The sequence below is a fragment of the Vidua macroura genome, chromosome 16 (genome assembly GCF_024509145.1).
Source record: "Vidua macroura isolate BioBank_ID:100142 chromosome 16, ASM2450914v1, whole genome shotgun sequence".
In the NCBI taxonomy this organism is placed as follows: Eukaryota; Metazoa; Chordata; class Aves; order Passeriformes; family Viduidae; genus Vidua; species Vidua macroura.
In genome coordinates this window covers 5,564,111-5,587,459 of record NC_071586.1, presented here as the reverse complement: position 1 = coordinate 5,587,459, position 23,349 = coordinate 5,564,111, and the positions used below count along the sequence as shown (strand labels likewise).

The window sequence follows — 23,349 nt, the reverse complement described above, 5'->3', positions numbered from 1 at the left end:
GTTTAGCTGATTGGTGTCACAATTCTCTGTCTGGATCTAGGAAATTCCTCTGGACCAGGTAGATATAGATAAAGAAAATGAGATGCTAATCACAGTGGCACATTTCCACAAAGAGGTTTTCGGGACATTTGGAATTCCATTCTTGCTGAGGATACACCAGGTGCAGTATGCCTCCCTTTTTTTCCCTGTGGGATTATACTGATGATGTTTTCTTTAAGTACTTTTGAAGAAGTGTGTAGGAAAATATAGCTCTTGTATCAAAGGTTCTGCCCCATCTGTGCCTTTCTATGTTAAATCATTTCCCAGCTCAGTTCCTTTTGCCTATCCAGGTTGTTCAGTGTTTCAGTGAGCCTGTGCAACACTTACAAAGCTGTCACTTGGCAGCAGCTGTCATCCCCTGCCCCCTGCACAATCCCCCAACAAACCAGAACCCTATTTCCAGCAGCACTTGAGTAACTGCAGTGCAGAGCTGTTGGCCAAAGTGGCCCTGCCATGGCTGCTCTCACCGAGACAGGATTATGGAAAATGGGGCTGCTTTTCACCATCACTTTCTGAGATGACTTTGCATTTCATCCCTTCTGTAATTTGATGTGCTTTATCTTCTAGGGCTGAAAGTTGGTACAAGAACAAAAGCTAATTTTGAAAGCTTAATTTAAATTCTCAAGTTTTTCCTGTGGTGCTGTTCCAGCTGAATGTCACCCTGATTCTCTTAATATCAAAGTGTATTTCTGGGAGCAGTTAGCCATTTGCTTCTAAGCTTTTTCTGGTTCATGTATGTTACTTTGTATGAAAACTACCTACTTCAAAAATTTTGGAATGAGAAATATGTCCATATCTCTCTACCTCTAAAATGCTAAAATTATAATTTTACTGATTTCCATATTTTTGATGAAAGAGTAAACCTTGTTTGGTGATTTTTGGTGGAAACCATTTGTTCTGCATTTCCTTGTTGTGACAGTTAATATATATTATTCATCTTTAAGTTGACATTATCTGTCACTTTTTTGGGCACTTTACATAGTCAGGGCACAGAAACATACTACAAAAAGTAGCAACAAGCTTAGCAAGAATATGGGGTTTTTTTACAAATTCCTATTTTTTAATTTTGCTACTTAACTTTAACCTGTCTTGGACATATCAGTGGCAGTGCCTGGCCAATTTATGGGGCAGTTTGCATAATGATGAATCGGTAAGACTTAAAATTCCTGAATGTAGAGCAAATTGCCTTCTGTTGTTTCATATTGTAGAGAATGATGTTGACACTTGTGTAATTTTGTAAATAACAGACATTGAGGCAATCTATTTCAGCTTAAAGCAGGAAATACTAACAGCTTCCCTTTTTTTCCTAGATTTTTTTGACATTAACATTTTGTTGTAATTATTAGGGTGAACACTTCAGAGAGGTTATGAAGCGGATTCAGACAATGCTGGACATACAAGAAAAAGAATTTGAAAAGGTAATTTCAGATTGGGAGAGATTTTATTGCTGGCTGTAAACCCTAAATGAGTGAAGATTTTGTGTGATAGAACAGCTGCTTGACTGAAATAATGTTTTTTCTAGGACTAGTTAGTTAGGGTGGGTAGGATCAGTATTTCTGTACTGCATCGAGAGAGATAGTCTGCAAAACATTACAGTAACCCAGAAAAGTGTAGTTGGTGTGGGACCTTTAGAAGCCACCCCCACATCACATTCCTGTTCAGAGCACAACGTGACTCAGTCAGGTTGTGCAAGGCTTTTTAGTTGCAATTTGTAAACTCTCAAGGGTGGCAATTGTGCCCTGTTCTGGACACTGTGTTTTAGAGTATTTCCACTATCACTGGGAAGGCTTTGCTTTCCTTGCACATAATCAGAATGTTTCATTTTGCAACTTGTGGAGGTCACCTCTGTGCAGTTTTTTGAGAAGAGCCTGTTCCTGTGCATCATCCTTCAGGTGGTAGAAAACTATAGATACCCTGTCAGCCTTTTCTTCTCTGGGCTAAACAGACTCCATTTCCCAGAGGTTCCTGAATGCCAGGTTCCCCCCAGTCCTCTGGGGGAAGCCCAGGTCTCACTGGACTGTTGCTGCACTTGCTGCAGTTTGTTGCCCTGTCTTTTTCCCTGGAGGGTTTGAAACCTGGACACAGTATTCCAGGATGTGAGTTCATTATTTCCTGTGCATTTATTTTGTCCCATTATCCAGGTTGTTGATGAGGGTTTTAACCAGGATTGGCCTTTTCCAATTCCTGAAGTTGAAAGTTACACGTTTCAACTCCTGAATTTGAAAGTTATAAGTTGAAGTTACAAATTTTCTACTTATAATCAGCTGCAAGTTAGACAGTGAACTTAGGCTTGAAGACTTAAGTTTAATGTCATATCCTACCACTTGGTTTTTGAGGTTTTTTTTTCTTTGCATAGTTTAAATTTGCCATTGTAATGATGGGTCGACACCAGTATCTCAACGAAGATGAGTATGAAGTGAACTTGAAAGATTTTGAGTCCCAACCTGGTAAGTTGTTAGACAACCTCACTTTTCTTTTGGCCTGCTGAAGTTGCTCTGCCAGTTGTTATGATGTGTTCAGCCTTAACTCAAGATGCAGAAAGAGTTTGTTCTTTTTATGTGTCTACATTAGATGTAGTGTCCAAGCAAGTATTTATATACACCAGTGTGCACACTGAGCAGTGTTACATGAATGTGTTAGTCCAAGAATATGTATTTTATAGGCATTTAGATAAATAATCTATTTTCTTTTGAGTTAAAAGATTGCATCTGAATGACCAAATGGGTGCAGTGTCAGTATAACACACTTTACAACATCAGTTGCACCTTGTCTTTATTGTCCATCTACCCCCTTGCATGTTTGATTCTTGTAGAAAGATTCTTGTTTATTCTTGATATCCTCAATGAATCTGAAGATTCTAACAAGAACTTTACATATGTCAATTAGATGCTGTTTAGATTTTTTTCCCCTAAGAAATGATTCACCAAGGAGCAAATGCAGCTCCACTCTAAATCTGTCTCTGGATGGGCTGCCATCTTGTTTACTTGACTGACATTTAAACCTCTATTTTCTTAGACATTTACACATTGGAGAAACCAGGTTAATAATTCAGGAGTTCCACCCCAGGAGTGTTTTAATAGCCATAGAATGGGTTGGGCTGGGAGGTGCCTTAAAGACCATCCCATTCCACCCTGCTGCCATGGATGCCACACACCAGACCGGTCTCTCAGGGCCCCATCAGACCTGGCCTTGAACACTTCCAGGGGTGGGACAGCTACAGCTCCTCTGGGCAACCTGCACCAGTGCTTCTAAGTCCAGATCTCTCCTTTTCCTCTTTGGAGAGTTCTGTTTGGGAATGGCACCTGTGGATCCACAGTCAGGGATCCATTGAAACCCTTGAATTCATGGGGGTTTCTTCTCCCAGCTTAGCTGAGTGTTCCTCTCTGTGAGTTGCACTGACTTGCTGCAGTTCTGTTTTTCTGACTATTAGGAATCCTGGGTTTTATTGGTAGGTTTTGCTAGGGTCGAGCTTTCTCCAGTTTTTCCCAGCTGTGCTCTGGATTGATGTAACAGCTGTAAAGAAATCCTGTAAGTGTCGGTTTATTTCAAAACCTGCAGGGAGTTAGACCTGTGTTACTGCTGGGCACTTGCAGGAGCCTAGCAGACAGTCCTTTTGTGTGTGCAGCACAGGCAGGCTCGTGGCTTGCCAGAGCTGTGAGTGCCTGCAGCTGCACAAGTCACCCCAGAGCCCAGCAGTGTGTCACTCTCTGTGCACTACCTGTGAAGGGTCTCTGGATGGTCAGCTTGGATGTGGACATTTCTCTACAGACAGATAAACTCTATCCAGTGTGGTCAGAGCAAGCAGAGTCCTGATTTTATTCTGGGAGTCATCCCTCTTGGGTCAGGGAGGGAAAGGCAATGGGCTTGGTGAGCAAGGCAGAGCCAGTGGTGCCAAAACATCTTGGAAAACTAACCAGGTGACCAGGTCAAAGGCACAGAACATGTCAGAATGTGGAAGAGGGAGAACTTCAGCTGTTTGTAGGAATTGTAAGGAATGTGACAGCAAAAGGTTTTAATTTGATTGTTCAATGAATTCACCCGTGATAGAATATACTTTGATAGAATTAATTTCTACAAATGCCAAAATTTAACATACACTGCACTGATGGAACCAAAGCCAGGGCATTGTCCAGTTTGATTGGCATAGCTGATGTCAGTAGTGTCCCTCTGCTGTTGCCAAGGTACCCTAACTATAGCTGTGATTGTGCTGGCACCAACCATGTCTGTTCTATTTTCTTTCTTCGGAAACGTTCAAATTCTCCCACTAAGATTGGCAGCTCTCTTTTAATTTGATAGTGACCATTATGTCAAACAAGGAAAAAAAATCATTTTGATTGAAGAAAATATATCACAAAATGCAGATGCAGGCAACCAACAAGGTCATGTGTTTTATGCTTTAGTGGTTGCAGCTGATGGCTTTGAATGTAGAATGTACTTTCCTTGCTGGGGGCCTCTTTAGTTTCTTTATCATTTCACTTCAAAGAGCATTGGATGCTCTGCATTGAGAGCATCTTAAAAGAGAATTTCTTCCATTTGCAAGAAGTATGTGGACTGTTGTTTTTCATTAAATCTAACAGTAGAATAAATAATATTGGGCTGAACAAATGAAAAAAGTCTGTATATTTTCTTTGCAATCTAAGTGACTAGGGTTTTTTCTTAGAAAATAAAGAGGAGGGTCAGTTTCATGATTTCTTAATTAGCATTACTTGCTTTTTACATTTATCAAACAGATATTCCCACTTAAACCAGGTGATAGGAATAGCAGAGATTATGGCAAATACTGTTGGTTGTCATGTTTCAAAGGCAGAGCCTCCCTGTTTGAAACAGGCTCAGCACTTTGGTGAAAGTTGGTACTGTGATGTGCCTGTGGCCATAACAGTGGTTATCTTGCTTTAACACACCCTTCACTGCTGTAAAGTCCTGTAGGTGACTGAAGAAGAGAAAAAGCAGGTGCCTGCTGCAGAAGGAGATGGGGAATTTGCTGGAGGAAGGAAAACCTTGCCCCTCTGGCTGTGGGGCTGCTCTGTGCTCCTCTGCCCTCCCCGTGATTCCCAGCACTCTGTGGGCAGGACACACAGGACTAGTTTGTGTAATGGAAACATTTTTCCAATTTAATCTTAAAACTTCATTATTTTTTTTTCTCTTTTCTTTTCTAGGCAACATGTCTCATCCAAGGCCATGGCTAGGGCTTGACCATTTCAATAAAGCCCCAAAGAGAAGTCGCTACACTTACCTTGAAAAAGCTATTAAAATCCATAACTGACTTACTTAACCAGATTGTCAAGGCAAGGGACAAAAATAAGTGTGTGTGTGCACCTTTTTAACAACTGTAGAACTTTGGTACACGTGCACTATATCTGAAGTCTTCAGCAAGAGGATTTGCTGCTGATGTTAATTTTATTTTGTTGAGGCTGTTCAGTTTGGCTTCTCTGTATCTATTGACTGCCCTTTTTGAGCAAAATGAAGGTGTTTTTATAAAAGCTTGGATGCCAATGAGAGTTATTTTATGGTAAACGTAATGCAAGGCAATTGTCAGCATAATGAGGGAAGAGTTTAGTAGAACAGTTGACATTGGCAAAATTATTTGTCTGTAGTACGTTTATAGATGGCATAAGCTGACTGGCTGCCCTTCCCATGTGGTGTTCACCATCACTGCAGCTAGTAAGTCTTATGTTTAGACTCACATCAGATTTATTTCCTTCAGTTATACTTTAAATGACATTTTTGTGCATTTGTAAATGCAAAAGAAAAACTCACATCATCAATAAATAGCAATCTCTACTTTATTGTGTACATTGTTGGCACTTATTCGGGATTTTTGTCTCCTCGAGCTTCATAGAATCTTTTTTAATAAACTAGTTTTCATTTAATTTAGTCAATACTTTGCATCCTGTTTTACCAAGTGGATGCCCCGAGTCCTAAAAAGAGATATTTGGGTCTTTTTATGAAATTTCCAACCATTGAGAAATACCGTTGCGATTGATTATGCCATCTTCTGGCAAATAGAATGACACTCAAAAGTTGGCAAAAGCAAGTGAAAAGATTATAAATATCATTAATTTAGTTACCATGGGAAGAGATGGGGAAAACACAAGAACTAGCCTTTTAGCACAGAGGGCATGCTCACTAGTGTTTAGTAAGCTGTTGACTTTGTATAAAAAAGGAGGAAAAAAAACGAAAAAAGAAGAAAAAAAAACCGAAAAAAGCAATTGTATATTTAATGAATGAACATGTACAATTTAACACTTGGAGGTTAATTTTATTGGGTGAGTCTGCAAGTGAATTTCACTGATGTTGATATTCATTGTGTGTAGTTTTATTTCAGTCCCCAGACTGCTTCCTTTTCTTTGGAGCTAATGCCAGCCGCGTGTCTAGTTTTGAGTGCAGTAAAGATAGAATCAGCAATTCACACTTAATTTTACATTCTTTTCCAGTATTTTATTTTGTTTCTGTAGCCGCAGTGTACAACTCCTCTTCCTGTATATTGCCTTTTTTTGCTGGAAAATGTTGTATGTTGAATAAAATTTTCTATAAAATTTTTTTCGATGAGTGATGACATGGACATTGAAGAAGATTTCTCCTCTCCTTGGAAATAGAGTTTTGGGAAACTTTTTCATTAATGAGATTTTGCTAAAGGTGTGGTTTTCTTTTTCCTTAAGTGTTGACAATTGTATAACCCTCATCATTGTTTTGGGGAAACTTTGTGGGGGTTTCTGTTTAATAGTTTTGGGGTTTGGAGGTTTTTGTGGGGTTTGGTTTTTTTACGTCCTAACTAGTCAAATTTGAGCTTAACAAATAAAAGATTTTCCAGGAAAGGAGCCATGTACAAAAAAGAAAAATGGAAAGAATTATTTTACTAGTTTGTTTGTAAAGCTTGTAGTAGAGTCTTTGTGGTGGACTGGACTCTGCCTGCCTGTACAAAATTTTGTGGTCCAGATTCTCAAGTCTAATATTATAAATGGTGTAAAGTGAAATCTGGAGTCTCTAAAGGTAAGGTGTCTTCATAGAGTGATAGATTCCCTCCGTAATGTGTGCCCTGTATTCATAACCAAAACAGAATGTGCAAGTTCTAGGAATGTTTGAGTCTCTTTTTAGTTTGTATCTTGCGGTGCTTTTAACTGTCTCTTATTTCCAGTCAAGGCAAACTAGTTGTTTACTTTTGTTTTGCTGTCTGTGTGTGTAGGTTAGCATAGAGGGAAGTGCTTAACTGGCATGCCTTAAGTGGAGAAAGCTTTCCTTTGCTTTGCATTTCCATCAGGCTGGTGAGAATTGCACCATCCCAGGGATGTTTTTACTGGTACTTGGATTGTCTCTACAGGCTTTCAGTAAGTGTCAGGATTTGTTTCCAAACTGTTTCTGTCAATCAGAGGCTCTGGTCAGCAGTAGTAAGCCCTAATTATATTTAGTGTTGTTTAGACTAATATAAAATTGAGCTTGTATCTGAATGTCACTAAGTTTTCACATTCATTTATGGGATGGTGGCAGCTTTTAGGGACTATCTCAAGAAACACAATCCTTCCTATCTCAGAAGAAAATGCCGCTAACAGTAGATTTTGGGTGCCTTTTGGGTTTTAGATGACTGGATTTTATGTGCTTCAGTATTTGTGCTATTCCCACACTAGTTTGGTGATGTCCATACTTTGAGGCATTCCATAAGCAGTTTTCAATTACTGAAGGGTTTTCTTTAAAAAAAAAAGTTTTGGAGCACAAGTAACTTGTTACTGAAATGTGGAAACACCCATGAAGAGGAGGACAGGAGGGTTTCTCAGGTGCAGTATGTTTGTTTAGTTAATTTAAAAAAATTTACAAGAATACAGTCTTCAAAATTGCCATGCTTTCCATTTCTTTATTTAGATTTTGGAATTATCTGGATAATAGACAGTGAATGCATTAAATTAAGGCAATGGTAATATAAGTGTTAAGCAATAAGGATGTAATTTCATGGTACACAGCATCAGAGCAACATGTTAACAGCCCATCCGAATTCTCCCTATGAAAATAGAGCGTGGTTCCTGTAGATTTACATAGTGCCTTTTATCCTAAAGGAGTCCAAAGCATTCTGTGAAATCTGAGCAGATCACACCAGTGATAGTTGCTGACTAGAGAGTGACAGCCAGCCCCAGCCCCTCACCCGCCCAGCGGCGCAGCGACCCCGACCCGACGAGGCCGTGCTGCCGCAGGACGTGCCGGGGCCCGGCCGCGGCCTCCCCGCAGGACGAGCAGAGCGAGTGCCTCCCGCATCCCGGATCTACCTCAGCTGCTGCCCTCCGGAGCTCCGCCAGCGTCCCCGTGCCAGCGTCCCCGTGCCAGCGTCCCCGTGCCAGCCCCCGGAGCTCGGACCGCCCGGCCGCGGGCGCTGCGCTGGCTGCAGGCGGCAGCGCCCACATCGGAGCCACGCTGGGGGGTTGCTGTTTGATATCCTCTGTGAGAAATCGTTTTCTGTAGGAACTGTACATATTGTAAATAAAACAGCCCAGGGTAAACACTGCATTGGTGTCTCGGCTCTTCATTTTGGAGTGGAGTGGGAGTTACAGCTCTTGGGCCACTCGGAACTCAGGGGGATTTTGGTTAGATCAAGTAGATGAAGTTTATAAAATTCAGCCAAATTGTGTGTCAGGTATGGCATTAATAACGTAAGGTGTGCTGGCCAGAAGGTAAAATCTGACTTGTATGTCAGCTTCCACATTTTGAGCCCTTGTTTTTCCTAAAACACTGAGGTGGAGAGTGTCACTGTTTGACAGTGTGACACTGTGAGAGCAGCAAGTGTCATTTATTGTTGGCTGTTAAACCTGCTGGCTCTTCGGGGTCAGAAAAAGGGGGAAATGTTCACATGTGATATGTCCTAATCTGGCTCCTGTATTCTATTTAATTTCTGCCCCAGGTGATGTTGAAGTTAGCTGTATACCAAGCACAGCAGGAAATTAAATTTGTTATGGCTGGAAGCCTTTATTTTTTATTAAATAGTTGTGTAAAACTATTGTATCTATAAATAATGGTGTAAAAACGTCCTAAATACTTCTGTTAAATACCTCTTGCACATCTCAAGTAATATATTTATATATTTTCTTTACTATGTGTATACTTGTGAATTTGGTTTTTGCACCTTTCCTGATCAATGTCACTGACTTGGTGCATTATTTACCACTAATTAACAGTAATGCTTGTGGTTTCACAGCCAGATTTTAAAATAGAGAAAAATCTTAACATCCTAGAAAATGTGTGAATTGGTAAAACCTGTTGTGCTGCCATCTGTGTGGCTGCCTTTCATCCTTGTGGGTTTGTATTCCATTATGTCACGGTAGGTTGGGTGACTGGTGGGGACAGTCACTGACCTTGGTACAGAGGAGTGAAAGCTGGGGCAGCTGCTCTGGGAATGGCCTGGGTGTTGAGGAGGCTGCAGAATGTTGGCTCTGGGTGTCATGTAGGGCGGGGAGATGGTTGTTAAACAGTTTTTACATGTTTTGATTATGTTTTTTCACGTCTCACAGTCAGAAGACCGGGGTTTCTGTGGTCTAAAGGCTTCAGTGGTGTAGATGTTGAAGTAAAAATCAGTGGATATGCCCAGCCTAGCTTAACTGAACTGGGATCAGCTCAGTAGGGGCAGTTTGTGGTGCAGACTGACAGCTGGCTTAGGGTGACAGGGCTGGTGGGCAGTGCCATTCCTGAAGCTCTCTACGGCCACCTTCTACCCAGTGTCCATTTGCCCTCGCTGTGTCGCTGTGCCGCAGGAGCTGCTGGGGACTCTGACCTGGACTCTGCCCAGTGTCCCTGACCCTTTACCGGTGTCCCTGACCCTTTCCCGGTGTTCCTTTCCGGTGTCCCTGCCCGTGTCCCTCACCCTTTCCCGGTATCCCTGACCCTTCCCGGTGTCCTTGTCCCGGTGCCCCCCGCGGGCGGAGCGCGCAGTGCGCCCCGTGCCCGGCAGGGGGCGGTGGCGGGCGGTGCCCTGGGACGGCGGCTGCGGCCCCGGTCAGTGAGGGACCGAACGGGCAGGGACAGCGCTCACACCAGGGACAGGGACACTGCTCACACCAGGGACAGGGACAGAGCTCACACCAGGGACAGGGACAGTGCTCACACCAGGGACAGGGACAGTGCTCACACCAGGGACAGGGACAGTGCTCACACCAGGGACAGGGACACTGCTCACACCAGGGACAGGGACAGTGCTCACACCAGGGACAGGGACAGTGCTCACACCAGGGACAGGGACACTGCTCACACCAGGGACAGGGACAGTGCTCACACCAGGGACAGGGACAGCGCTCACACCAGGGACAGGGACACTGCTCACACCAGGGACAGCGCTCACACCAGGGACAGGGACTCTGCTCACACCAGGGACACTGCTCACACCAGGGACAGGGACACTGCTCACACCAGGGACAGGGACACTGCTCACACCAGGGACAGCGCTCACACCAGGGACAGTGCTCACACCAGGGACAGGGACACTGCTCACACCAGGGACAGTGCTCACACCAGGGACAGGGACAGTGCTCGCACCAGGGACAGGGACACTGCTCACACCAGGGACACTGCTCACACCAGGGATAGGGACACTGCACAGGGACACTGGTCACTGCCTAGGGACAGGGTTTGGATAAGGATCTCTTTAAGTTCTTTAAGTGCCCGGTAGTGCAGCCCCGGTGCTGAGCAGGGTTGGGGAGTGCCCCGCATCCCCCCTGCCCTCAGCAATCCATGTGCCAATGTGAAAGTATTCATGATGTTCTAACATGGAAATACACAAGTCTCTTCTCTTCTCTTCTCTTCTCTTCTCTTCTCTTCTCTTCTCTTCTCTTCTCTTCTCTTCTCTTCTCTTCTCTTCTCTTCTCTTCTCTTCTCTTCTCTTCTCTTCTCTCTTCTCTTCTCTTCTCTTCTCTTCTCTTCTCTTCTCTTCTCTTCTCTTCTCTTCTCTTCTCTTCTCTTCTCTTCTCTTCTCTTCTCTTCTCTTCTCTTCTCTTCTCTTCTCTTCTCTTCTCCAGCCAGCAATAAGCTGCAGCAGCTGCTGCTACTGTCAGTGTTGAGAGGGGTCTGGGCACCTCCTGGGCATTGTAATTGCAGATATTTGGTTGCCCAAGGTAAGTGACAGTAAAGTTCTGTGTGAAGGTAAAGTCTCCCTGCTTTGGGAGATGATGCACTGCTGTGAGAAGGCCAAGAGGTAAAATAAAGGCCATGTGTTGTGGTGACTTTTTTCAAGCTGTGTTTGCTGATTTTTCTTCTTTGTGTGTTTGCCTTCTGCATTGCAGCTTGTTAATGTAAAGGGGGTGTCCCAGTGACCTGCATCTCGGCTCTGGGTGCAACGGGGCATGGCAGCAATGCAGGCAGCAGATTTGCCGTATTGTGAACAATAACAAGTTTATTTTCTTACCTCATACATAACAGAGCAAAGACAGTCTCATAAGTTAGAGTTTTGTTAATAAATAATCAGCTACACTGTACCACCCAGAGCCCTGCAGGGGTAGATCCTGTAGGGAGAAGAGCAGAGAGAAATGAAATCCCAGCCAGTCAGTTCCAGTGCAGAGAAGGTAAGAGCTTCTCTGAAACATCCATGTCCAAACCTTGGTTAGTGGTGGGCTGAGAGGTCCAGAGGAGTCTGTGTCCCAGCTGGGTGGGAGATTTGAGAGGACCTGAAGAACTCACCAGCTGGAAACTTCACAGCACAGGCCAGCGAATCAAATAGAGCATAAATTAAATGATAGTGCAAATTGGTCTTGGAGTGTTTTTTGTTTTAAAGCCAGTCCAACCATGGTGGTAAACTGGAGCTTACCAGGTGGGTTCACCAGCAAAGGAGCTGCAGAACCTACTAAGCATGGTCCTGAGAGTTTCCTAGCAGTAGTTTTATGTGCAGAATCTTATGTCATTAGGAAATGGAAGCTTTACATCATCTGGTTGCATAAACTTTGTTTCTATAGTCTTTTGTATCTATAAATGTGAAATTGGCAGCATGGGCAGTAATGATCTGCATCCTTGAAGATCTTCACGAAGAGAGGGACGAAGCAGCATCCAAAGCAGCACCTAGAGCCAAGGGGGAGATGGACATGCACAGAATGATTACTGCTTCCCTTTTACAGCTGTGATATTCCCCTGCCTTGTTCTGTCTGCCTTTTCACTGCGTGAATCCACTTCTTTCCCAAGTCTATTAATGTCTGAATTATCTTCCAAAAAATTAATCTTCTTTGCTTCTGTCGTCTTATGCATGAGTCTGTTTCTGAGCCTGATTCCAAATTGCAGTTGGGAAGTAGACAACGTTGTACTAATTTCTGCTTGTCTTATGAAAAGTGAAGCATACTGGGATAAATTTAACAAGTTTGCATCCCCTGTAGCCATGATGAGTGTATCTAGAAAGGACAGGATGGCTTCTCATCAAGTGGAGAAGGGCAAACTGTCTGCATAGGCACTAACCAGAACTTTGATTTTTTAATTACTCATTTTTAGCCTTCTGCTGTGCTGAATCTGCACAGTGCCCATGAAAACTTACCCAACCATGCACAGGCTGGTGCACAGGAGGTAGGACAGCTTGCCCAGTCTGTAGGTGACCTGGGTGGTGATGTGCTGGCGGCAGGAAGGACAGATTGTGGATGTTGGTTTGCTGGAGAAGATCCCTGCCACGATGATGGGAGGCTGGGGCACCAAATAAACTGAGTTCAGGAGGAGAGGAGAAGCAGCCAAATTAGAAGCACAGGAAATATTTTGCAAGTTATAAAGTCTTAATTGGGAGAATGTGGGTTCTTAACGTGGCATCCATGTTATTATTGTTGATTTCAGGTGAATTTCTAAGAGCCACTGTGCTGGTTGTTCTGTGTATCCCAATACATTGCACCTAAAACCAGCCAGTGTTTACTTGAACAAGGACGTACACAGGGAATTGTCTGTGGGATAATCCCCAGGCAGGCAGTCCCCACACCCTCTGCTGGATGTACTCTGACACTGAGGATTTGTCTTCTGAAATTTAAAATGATATGAAAATGCTTGTTCTCCCTGAAGAAAAGATTTGAAGGAGGTTGGGGAACTTTTTGGATCAACTTTTCAGTAGTTACGAGAAATTCATCAAAGCAGTTACACCTAAATGCCCTCAAACAGCTGCTGGTGCTGTCCTCAGTTAGTCTCTAGCTCATGTTTTTTGCAGTCTAGACTTGACTATCATATTCCCTGAGGGGCACACCCCTTGTAGGTACATGAAGGATATTTTTTTCAGAAATGTTTTCAGTAAAAAAATACCATTTTAAGGATCTCGAAACATGTTTAGGGTACAACTTCACACTGTAGCCTGAGGCAAAACTTGAGGAGTGGGAAGGTATCTGTTAGATAGACAGGATAGAGCATGTCTGAGTTCAAGTGCCTTCTGGTTTTAGGGATATTTAAAAATGTATGTCTCCTTTCCTCCTGTATGAGGTGTTACTGACTGTTCTTCAAAGCCTTTCCTCAGCAAGTCCTTTGAGCTTCTCCACTTCATAAAGGTGACTAGAACAAGAACACTGGCCTTAAAATTATTTGTTCTGAAAGCCCTGGCTTTGGCATTTTTGGTTTGGTTTTGTTTCTTTTTAATGGGTACTTCTGTAGATTGGCTAATGCTGGAAAATCAAGTCTGAGTTCCTTGTATTAGTTTATCTTCTGACATTTCTGTGGAGATTTTCCAGCTTATGAGTTTGTGATTGGGTCAGAAAACTCCCACCCTCTCTGTTGACGTTAAAACCAAAGCCATTTCACTCTTGCTGGCACGCAGCCCCAGATGTTGTCAGGAGCACAGCCCCTGGGCTTACCGGGCTCCTCGATGACGGTGGTTTCTCGGTAGGAGTAAGGTGGGGGAGAAGGATACTCATAGCCCCCTGTGCAAAGAAAAACAGGGCAAAAACGTGTAAGTGCCAGCAGCTTCTGGCTCCCAAAAGCCCCGTGGGGAGAGACAAGAGGGGCCTCGCAGGGAGTGCCAAATCCAGCACAGGGACAAACAGCCACGGAACTGATTCGTGGGTTTTCAAAGCCAGGAGAGCTGCAGTGCCTGGCTGGCCTCACTTTTATAACAAAAGCTGAGAGACCAAATCATTTCTTAGGAAAGGCAGCAACTCCATCATTCCAGCATAACACTGTCATGATACTCAATCTTAATTTAAGGACTCCACTGATAAAGGACCCACATTACTTCTACCTTCAGTGGTAATTACCCTTACTATTTAGTATTAAGAGCCTTTTTACTAGTTTAAACTTTATCAGCTTTCAACAAAGATATTTCATCATACTCTGTTTAGAAAAAAAAAGTTAAAATATCTTTTTCCTTTTGCTTTGGGAGAAGGGAAGCTGGTGACTAAGACACCTCAAGCTTTTTCAGTTCTTTTGCTAATCTTTCAAATTAAGAATGCAATCAGCCTACCTGAGGTGAAATAAATGACTGCATTAAAGAAATACACTCAAGAATACATTCAAAATAAATCCATGTAAAAAGCATTACAGCCAGCTGGCGTGGATGTGGTACCAAACACAGGACTGCTCTGGGACAGGAGGACAGTCCCTAAGAGAAGTCTTGGTTGGTCAAGCCTGGGCAGCATTGGAGAAACCTTCACCCCCAGGCAGAGCCCTGAGCTGGGAGTCCAGCCTGTGCTCAAGCTTTTCACAAACCATGTGGTGCAACCAGGCCACAGGGATACAAATGGAATATAAACTCAGAATTTTCCAGAGTGATCTAAAATACAGTGGCAAAGGTGAAAAAAATGTCAGCAATATTGTCTTGAATGGCTTGCCAGAATTTCAATGGCATTTGGGTTTCGTGGCGGTGGGGTGGTGTTTAGTTTTTGGTTTTGAAGAGTTTCCTGTTTGGTTTTTTTGTTTGGTTTTTAGGGGATGTTATTTGTAGGGGGGAAAATTGTAAAAAACATTAAATCGTTTCCTTCTGATTTAGAAAAGGAATGTGTTTAGTACAAGTGAGCTCCCACTCGCTGTGTGTTGGTGGAGGATCTGCTGCCTGCACAAGGACAAGACCCTGCGGCTCAGCGCTGGCACTGCGGCTCACAAGTGAGACTCCTTCTCCACAGCCTCTGCTGAGAGCTCTGCTGAGCTTAGACAGAGGCCAGAGAGATCTTGGAAGACAAAAATATTTACAGAGAGAGCTGATGAGAGCGAAATGCTCTGAAAATGAGTCAGGTTTAGAGGCCCACGACTGACACATCGAGCCCTATTAGTTACCGCCTGATCTCCCATTAGGATTTTTCCTCCAGTCCTGTCCAGTAAATGGTGATTTCCTCAGCAGCAGGAAGGTAACGAAGGTGCAATCACTGAGGATGGGGAGTGCTCTGAGGTGCTTGTGTAGGTGTGAGAGCAGTGCCTGGGTTCAGAAGGAAAAGCCCACCCAGCAGAGCAGCAGCTCGTGGCACCTTCCTGCAGCCCCGGAGCTGAGCTGTCAGCGCTTCCCTGTGAGCAGGGATTGCTCATCCCTGTCGGAGCCTGGGGAGGGCAGCTTGGCCAGCAGGGATGGTAGGGAAAAGGCCAGTCCTCTGTAAAACTAGATGACAATTTAAGCAGCACATAGCCCATTCACGTACAGAGTTTGCTGGCTGAACATTTGCACGTGAAATTATTGCAGCGATACAACTGCAATAAAGCACGTGTTTTTTTTAAAAAAATATTAACTAAACAAAAAAAAAAAAAAAGTTATTGCCTTTAGCTGTAACCGTGGATGCTGAGAATTTTAAACTTTCTGTGCTGAAAGGCACAGAAACATTTTAATGATGTTCCTATTAGGAGATCCTATCCCAACCCTGGGGTTTAATGCTGGCTCAGACGCTTTCTAAACCCATCACGTCCTGGCAAGGCTGGGCCCCAAATGTGCTCGGTGCTGTGCTGGAAACCAACCCCCAGCGAGCCCGAGGACCCCTCGGGAGCCCTTCCCGGCCCCGCTTACCCTCCTGGCCGAGCGGCGGGGCCGAGGGCTCCGCCCGGTACCGCTCGTGGTGCGGCTCGTACATCACCATGGGCACCTCCGGGCGCTGCTTCTCTCCAGACATCTCTGCGGCTCACCTGCCGAAGGGAGGGCAAAATAAAACCTTCCCTGCGTGACTCTCCCTGCCCTGGATTTTCCAGCGCTTCAGTAGCTCCCGCTTCTCTCACTCGGGTGTTGCTTAGGGGGAAATTAGCAGTTCTCACACTCTGGTTTTTTTGTAGGCTGGAGAGCAGTCAGTTCCTGTCGCACTTCATGATGAGGAAAGTGAAGGGCAGAAAATACCATCTTAACTTACTTCTTTTTGCTGGAACGCTAAAAGTTTTCCCCCAGAAAACACTAGAGTGTGCAAACTCGGGACTGAAAGAGTTAACTGTGCAGAAAAGTTAACCTATTTTTTTCTATGGATTGTCAAAGTAATAAAAAAAAAAAAGGGAAGAGCACACTTGGAGCACCTGTGAAAAACCTTCACGTGTGATTAAGTCAGTGCAATCAGCGGCAATTCGGATCCGTCTATCTTCGGGTTGTTGTGCAAACTTATCATCATTGTTATCGCGACCAGTTTTATCCTGTGAAACTATTGTCTCATCGGTAGGTGACAGGCTTTTGTTGGGAAACATCCTTATTGTGGGTGACTACGCTGCCTGAGGCTCTGAGCAAGACGAGGCCACAAAATGTGTGTTTTGCAGGTGTTAGCAGGAGCTCATCTTCGCAATAAAGGCGGGTGGGAGGAAGAGGACAGGGATAGAGATGTGTGTTTGTATTCCTGTCAGCCGAAAGGCGATGATTATTCCTAGCTGCCCCTTGAACCCGTATTTACTGGTTCATTTCCTACCAACATTTACTGCAAGAGTCACTTGCAGAAGAAAGGCACAACCTTTTGCACAGGTCAGAGAGTGTTTTGAGGGAAAAAGGGAAATTTTGGGGGGAAAAGGAGCACAAATTAACAAACTGCCCGAATGTGTGAGGTCAAAGAAAAGCAGCAGAGGAATTGGTGGGCAAGGCAGGATGGCCTCAGCAGGTCTGTTTGCAAGGAGCGTTGGAGGGGGAGGACAGAAGAGGGAGTTAAAGTCAGCCCCTCAGGGAGAAAAAAAAGAGGAATTTGCAAATATCACCAGGGAAGATGTGCAGTAATTTTTACAAATCTGGATGAACGGCAGGTGATATGAAAAATGGTAGCAGAATGAATCATTAAGGGAATAGGTAGGACGGTGCAGAGAAAAAAAATCAGAAATACAGCATGGGCCATGTTAAGGCCAAAGATGCCTTAACAAGGAAATTGCAAATGCATGGATTGGAGAGGATGGCTGGAGAAAGGTGCGTCTCAGTGTAAATGTTATAAAGGAGCTAAACCAGGGGATTGGGAATGGCAGAGGTGTTAGTAGGGCATTGCTGAAGCTTCATGATCATCCCACTGAGAAGAAAAAAGATGGGTCAAGAGAACAGGAGAGTAGGATGAAGCTGTGAGAACCAAGGGAGAAGAAATAGTTTGTCAGTAGTGACTGAGGGCTCAGGAGTGCGGTGATAGATAATGTTACATTAGCCGGTGTTGGCCAAGAGCTGCTCCCCTGGGACAGGGATTAGTGGGGAAAATTACAGGGAGTCTCCAAGTTTTTGTCTTATTCCTATCTTGGTACACTAAATACTGGGTGGTGTCCATTTGGGTGACACTTCTGCAGAATTCATCTCGCTGTGAAACAGGAAAAAGAGGAAAGAGCTTTTGAATTCCATCCAGTGCTTGTAAGCCCAGGCAGGCGCCTGCAAGAGGCACAGGGTAGGAGGGAATAATAATGGCTAACACAGCGAGAACTTGTCAAGGTAACTGCTGAGTGCTAGCGCAAACTGACTAATCCTGGCTCCACCCAGCGAGGGATCAGGATAACATCGCCGGTAAATGTGTAAGACACGAGGTGCAAAGCGAATCAGCAGCAGAGCGGGAATGGTGTGGGATGCCAGGTTTGTGTCTGATCTGTTGGAGCTGCCGAGCACAGAAGCTGTGGGCTGAGGCTGTCGATAAAGCGCTGGATTCTTATCCTTCGGTGCCTTGTTCCGCGCTGCAGCAGCTGTGTGTGCTGGGAGGGAGGAGCTGCCCAGGGCTGGGGGGCTCAGCCTGCGCCGGACACAGCACTGGGGGCTCGGATACCCTCTGGGCCTGAGTGCTGCGCGTCCAGCGGTCCAGGAAAGGCATTTTCTAGGGTTGTTTCTGCAGCTCTGCCGACCCTTTAATTTGGCATAGAAGCGCTTGCTCTCAGTTCTCGGTCCCAGCCGTGTATAAGGTGCCTGTGAGCCCTTTAGGGCCACGACTCCCAAACCTGCCGGTGTTGTTGCCATAAATCAGAACAAGCGATTTCCCTCTTTTTCAGAGAGGAAGATACGGGAGAGAACAGTGTGAGTAGCCCCGGAGGAAGAAGTCGTAAGGAGAAATCTCAGGGAGCAGTTCCTGAAGAGCAGGAAAATGCCCTATAAACTTGCCTGCAGTGACACCCAGGAGGCTCGCAATGAATAGCTCAGGAGTGATGTGAGTTGCCCGCTCTGCAGTCACCCTGAGCAAACAGAGCAAGGGCACAGCCGCCCCTGGGGCTCCCCTGGGGTGGGCTTGGGATTGTCCCAAGCAGATTGACTCAAACCACTGCAAACTGCTTGATTTGCAGGCAGAACTGCCTAGTCCCAGGGGCGCCGAAACAGTCCTCTGTGTTCTCTCAAGTTTTAGTCTCGTCTACATATGCATATAAACCGGTTTGCACGGGAAAATAAAGCTGACTAAGTCCTGTGGAAATCAGTATTTTAAAAAAAGAAGTAGATCACACCCTGAGGCATATGCACAAAGAGCCAATTCAGTGAAAGCAAGGTGCAAATGACAAAGCCCTTCTGTTCCAGAAGGAGAGATCCCAGGGAAGGATGGGCAGGCAGTTTTCATCATCTTCCTCTGATTTGCTCCAGGATCTTGTGTTTGGATGTGGAGAGCAGCCTGGTGCAGGCAGGCAAAGCTGATGAGCTGTGAAATTCCAGGGCACAGCCCCGCTCTCCACTCCCACCAGCAGCTCTGCAGTCCCTCCTGAATGTCCCTGTTAACTAAATAACGCCACAGGTGGGATTAATTCGAAGTCTTCTCTGCTTGGAAAGGGATTTCATTTGAAAATCAATGTTGCTGCAGTACTAATACTTCTTCCAGGGTCATACCTGGCTCTCAAGGATGGCATCTCAGCAAGCAGTGACTTTTTATAAGTGTTTGATCTCCATTCCAGCTTCATCTGCTGTCAGTGTGGGATTTGCCATTCAGTGAGGGTGTGTTCAGAGACAGAAAAAAGGGAACACGGAATTTGGGAGGAAACTCTAAGATTCGGGTATTTGAAGAATATAGGGTACAACATTCAAAAGTTTGGTAGTTTGGAAGATTAGCATGAAAACGTTATAGTAAATGATCTCCACATTTCATGGACATGTGGGGGAATAGCAGTTTTCTCCAGTGGCCTGTTGGCTTCTAGGACACTGGCCCAAAGGCTTTAAGTTTGCTGCAATGTGTTCTCGTTCTCCTGTCATCACTAGTTTAATGTTTTCCTGGGCATTTAGCCCTTCCAGCTGTGTTTATGAGGCAATTTAAATTTCTGATATTTTGAAGAGTGGCCATAAAATGCCATTGCTGGCATGCAATTACATCTAGGGCTTGAACAATATCAAGAGCCTGTTTCACTTGATTGAAGCTGTTAATTCCAGGTTTTGGCTAGCAGTGAAACACTGAATTCCTCAGTGGAGAGATCTTTTCCCTTTAGTCCTGAGCTGGTCATTTTGTGTAACATTCACAATGTGCTGACGGTTTTCAGATGTTCAAGAAGGAATAGTTCCAGCTCTAATACAGACAAACATAACTGGGGAGCAGCACTCAGGTATTTTCCTATTCTCATTCTTAAATAGAAGCTAAAAGAGAGGACTGCTGGCAGCAAAGGAGAAGTTGGACTTCAGAAAGGGTTCATTGTATCTGGAGTAGACAACCTTTTCAAGGAGACGAAGAGCGCTCTGCCAATTCCCCATTCTTTACTCATGAAATTCATTTTTTATTATCACAGTTATTCTGGCTTTTAATTCTGGCTTTCTGAATCAGGCTACCAGCCTCTTCAAAAGGAGAGGATGTAGCTGAGGGGGACTGAATATGTACCATATTTCCTGCTGCAAACTCTTCACCTGGTTCCCTTTTCTTGTCTGTTGACTGCCTTGACTCACCCCCTGATATGTGCACTCACAAGGCTGCTGGAGAGACAGGCACTGCCTGGGTTTTCCAGTCCTGTCCCACATCAGATGTTTGTGTTAGGTTAGTCCTTCATGAAGGGAGCCCTGGTCTATAATTCAGCACATTTACTGCTCCACATTTATTGCTCTCACCTTAAAGCAATTCAAAACACTGTAAACTTTCACAAACCTTCTAGTCTGGAATTATTAATAGTAGTTTCTTGCTGGGTGTTATTGTGCCAGCATCATGCTTTTACAGAAAACCTTCTCCCCTTGAGCCAGCCCAGAGAATATTCCTGTCCCTTTGCAGCCTCCCCTTGACAGGACTAAGCAAGGTTTGAGTCCTTTTCATTTCTGTACAGTGAATTCATCCTTCTTATCCATGAATGGTTGGTGACCTCTGTCCTCAGCCTATGGAATGGTATGAATGTCATCTTGTGTTTAATGGAAAAGTTGTCTGCAGGATAATCCAGCAGCACTTATTTCCTTTTCCCAGCCACCTCACGCTGGTGGTTTGTATTTAAGTTGTCATTAACCAGCAGCAGGTCTTTCTCCTCCAATGTCATTCTGTACTAATGAACTCCCAGCTTGCAGCTGAAATTTTTGGTAGTTTTTTAAGTTTTTTAAGTGGGCTGCTTTGTTGCTTTATAATGCACACAAATACTGCCACAGCAGGTCTCTAACTTTTCTTATTCCGTGTAATAGATTTTCTGCTCCCATAATTTGTTTCTTAAGTCATACATTTTATTAGCCACTCCTATATTTCTGCCAAGGTTATTCATTATAATACTGAATAAGATCCATCACTGCTTTCTGTGCTAACCTTTGATGCAAACCAGGTTTATCTATTAAACCTTGTTCCCTAATTTACTGTTTGAAGTATAATCCCTTGTGCCCTTGAGATGACCAACTTTATTCACATTTGAAGGGCACTTGCTGTGAAGGGTGAGCACAGCTGAGCCCTGGGATTGCATTAGAACTGGTCCCTCCCTAATTACCATTCCAAAAATAGAGTAATAACCACCAAAGGGATGCATTGTCCAGTGGTTTGTGCATTAACCTGGGCTGAGGAAAAAAAAATGGGCTCAGTTCCTGTTCTGCCACAGTGACGTTTAACAGTTAATTAGTCTTGGTTTTCCTTAGCTCTGTTGTGGACAGAAATACTGTTTTGGGGAGATACTACATCAATTCTGCTGTGATATGGTCACATTTGGTTATGCCTTAAAACATGAGCAAACAGAAGAAGGGAAATGCTGAGTTTAGATTCAGCCTTTGTCCTCTGTGAACACAATTTTGTCTTTCACATTCCCTTTTAGCTTTCAAAATTGAGGGCAGCCTTACACAGTTGTTTCCAGCACTTAATCATTACTTTAAAAATTGATGTTTGCCAACTTTTCATTTAATTCCTTTATAGATGAACATTCCCTCACCAACAGCATTGACTCATGGGTATCCAGGATTTCATTTACACCCTTTTAAAAATAATATCCATAACTTGTCCTTCAAATGAAAGCTGATAGAGCAGCTCAAGGAATGTGTCCTACAGCATCTGGAGCTGGTTTAGCAACTCTTAAAAAGTTATTATGAATAAATCCACTTAAAGCAAGCAGGTATGTGCCCTGCTTTTAGGTGTGAGCTAAGACCTTTCCTATGGTGCATTAGTTTTAATTTCTATCCTTATTACTGCTCTCATTTCCACCTTCTCAGACAGCTCCTTTTCCTCTCTTCCATCTCTGATCTGTTCTAGGAGAAAGAGAAAATATCCTGAGAAAAAAATCTTTGTCTCCAGATTTTAGGAACAAGAGAGAGGCTTGCAAATTCTCAGAGCTTGCCACGAGAAGTTAACCCTGACAAGAGAGAGCCACAGCTGCCACACTCCCTGAGCTCACAGTCTGCTCCAGCCCTGTCACCTCCTTTCTCTGCCTCCCGAGAGCAAACACAGAGATGATCCCAGGCCATTTGAAAGCTCTTACCTTTCTGTAGCTCTGGCAAATCCGAGGAGGAGAAAAGCTTCAGAAGGTGGTCACTTCATCCATGTCTGTGCCCTGGCTGTGCGTGGGGACAGAGCCCACGGCTGGGCAGGGGCATGGCCCTGGCTCCTGCCCGCTGACATCCGTGGAGGCTGCGAGTCAGCCTGCACAGTGTATAATTACCCAGTTTGTCACAGCCCCAGCCTCTGCTCACACCTGCTCTGTCACACCAGGAATGCTGTGGGACTGGCTTGCACCAGAGGTTGTTTTTGTTGGTTTGTTTTATTCCCAATATCCCAGAAATTTTCCTTTGCGCTATGCTGAAAGCTAATGGAGGTGATGAGAACCAGCACAGAAATAACTTGAGGGCAATGGAGAGAAAAGTGTGTATCCTCACCCATTGTGCTTCTCAATGAGAAAAGAAGGAAGAAAAACCACAGGTACAGGTATATCTGGGGCTCTGATATTTTATTATTGAGGTCAATGATCACTTTAAATTTCTGACCACTTAAGTGTGCTTGGATCAGCAAGGATCTCAATGCAGGCTGGTAACTCTTGATGTTTTAGCTGGGATCTTGGTAAGCAGGTCTGTGGCTGAACTGGGTTTTTGTTAAATAGATGCTTTGTGGTGGGTTGCCAGATGGCCACGCTGATGCTCTTGTTCTCCTTTTCAACAGTGAAAATAAAATGGAAATGTTCTTCAGGTGAGATGAAGTCACATACCTATCATCATCCCAGGCAAACCAGACTAGACTTGGGGAAAATGAACTGAATATATTACCAATTAAAATATATTGGAAAGGTGAGAAACAGACAAAACCACCTCCCTCAGAAGCCACACATTAGGCACCTCCAAGTGTAACAATGGCTGTGTGACCCTCTCAGTAAGAATTGTTTTTATTCATCTGTACATCCTGCAAAACTGTTCTGCACAAGGATCTTCCTCCCCAGGAGGAGCCCAACCCCAGTGCTTCCTGCAAGGATGGAGCAGGATGCCCTGGGTTTGTCTGGCAGACTCACATCACCAGCACAGAACATGTTGCTGGCTTGGCTCCTGGGCAAAATCTTGTCTAAGAAAGGGCTGCAGCAGGGCAGGAAGCCCCTGAGCTTGGAAACTCAGGATTGTGCAATAATTAGCAAAATAGAATTTTTTATTTCCCAGTACAGCTGGGAAACTGCCACAGGAAA

At 44.3% G+C, this 23,349-nt stretch overlaps 2 protein-coding genes across 3 annotated transcripts in view; one reads left to right on the top strand and one right to left on the bottom strand.

The window, feature by feature from the left end:
• Positions 1–6,579, top strand: part of USP7 (ubiquitin specific peptidase 7) — a 70,803-nt gene extending 64,224 nt beyond the window's left edge. For both annotated transcript variants that reach the window (XM_053991781.1, XM_053991780.1), the window contains 4 exons: positions 41–160; positions 1,386–1,457; positions 2,396–2,486; positions 5,196–6,579. In XM_053991781.1, the coding sequence (XP_053847756.1) occupies positions 41–160; positions 1,386–1,457; positions 2,396–2,486; positions 5,196–5,302 (390 nt within the window). In that variant the 3' untranslated portion in view covers positions 5,303–6,579. The remainder of the gene's footprint in view (positions 1–40; positions 161–1,385; positions 1,458–2,395; positions 2,487–5,195) is intronic.
• A 4,799-nt stretch (positions 6,580–11,378) lies between these two features.
• LITAFD (LITAF domain containing) lies at positions 11,379–22,241 on the bottom strand. Its single transcript, XM_053992361.1, has 5 exons — positions 22,165–22,241; positions 15,932–16,047; positions 13,803–13,868; positions 12,521–12,680; positions 11,379–12,057 (listed from the first exon to the last, which is right to left on the bottom strand). Exons 2-5 carry the CDS (start codon positions 16,032–16,034, stop codon positions 11,949–11,951), a joined length of 438 nt encoding a protein of 145 aa, XP_053848336.1. The 5' UTR covers positions 16,035–16,047; positions 22,165–22,241; the 3' UTR covers positions 11,379–11,948.
• Positions 22,242–23,349: the final 1,108 nt, after the last annotated feature.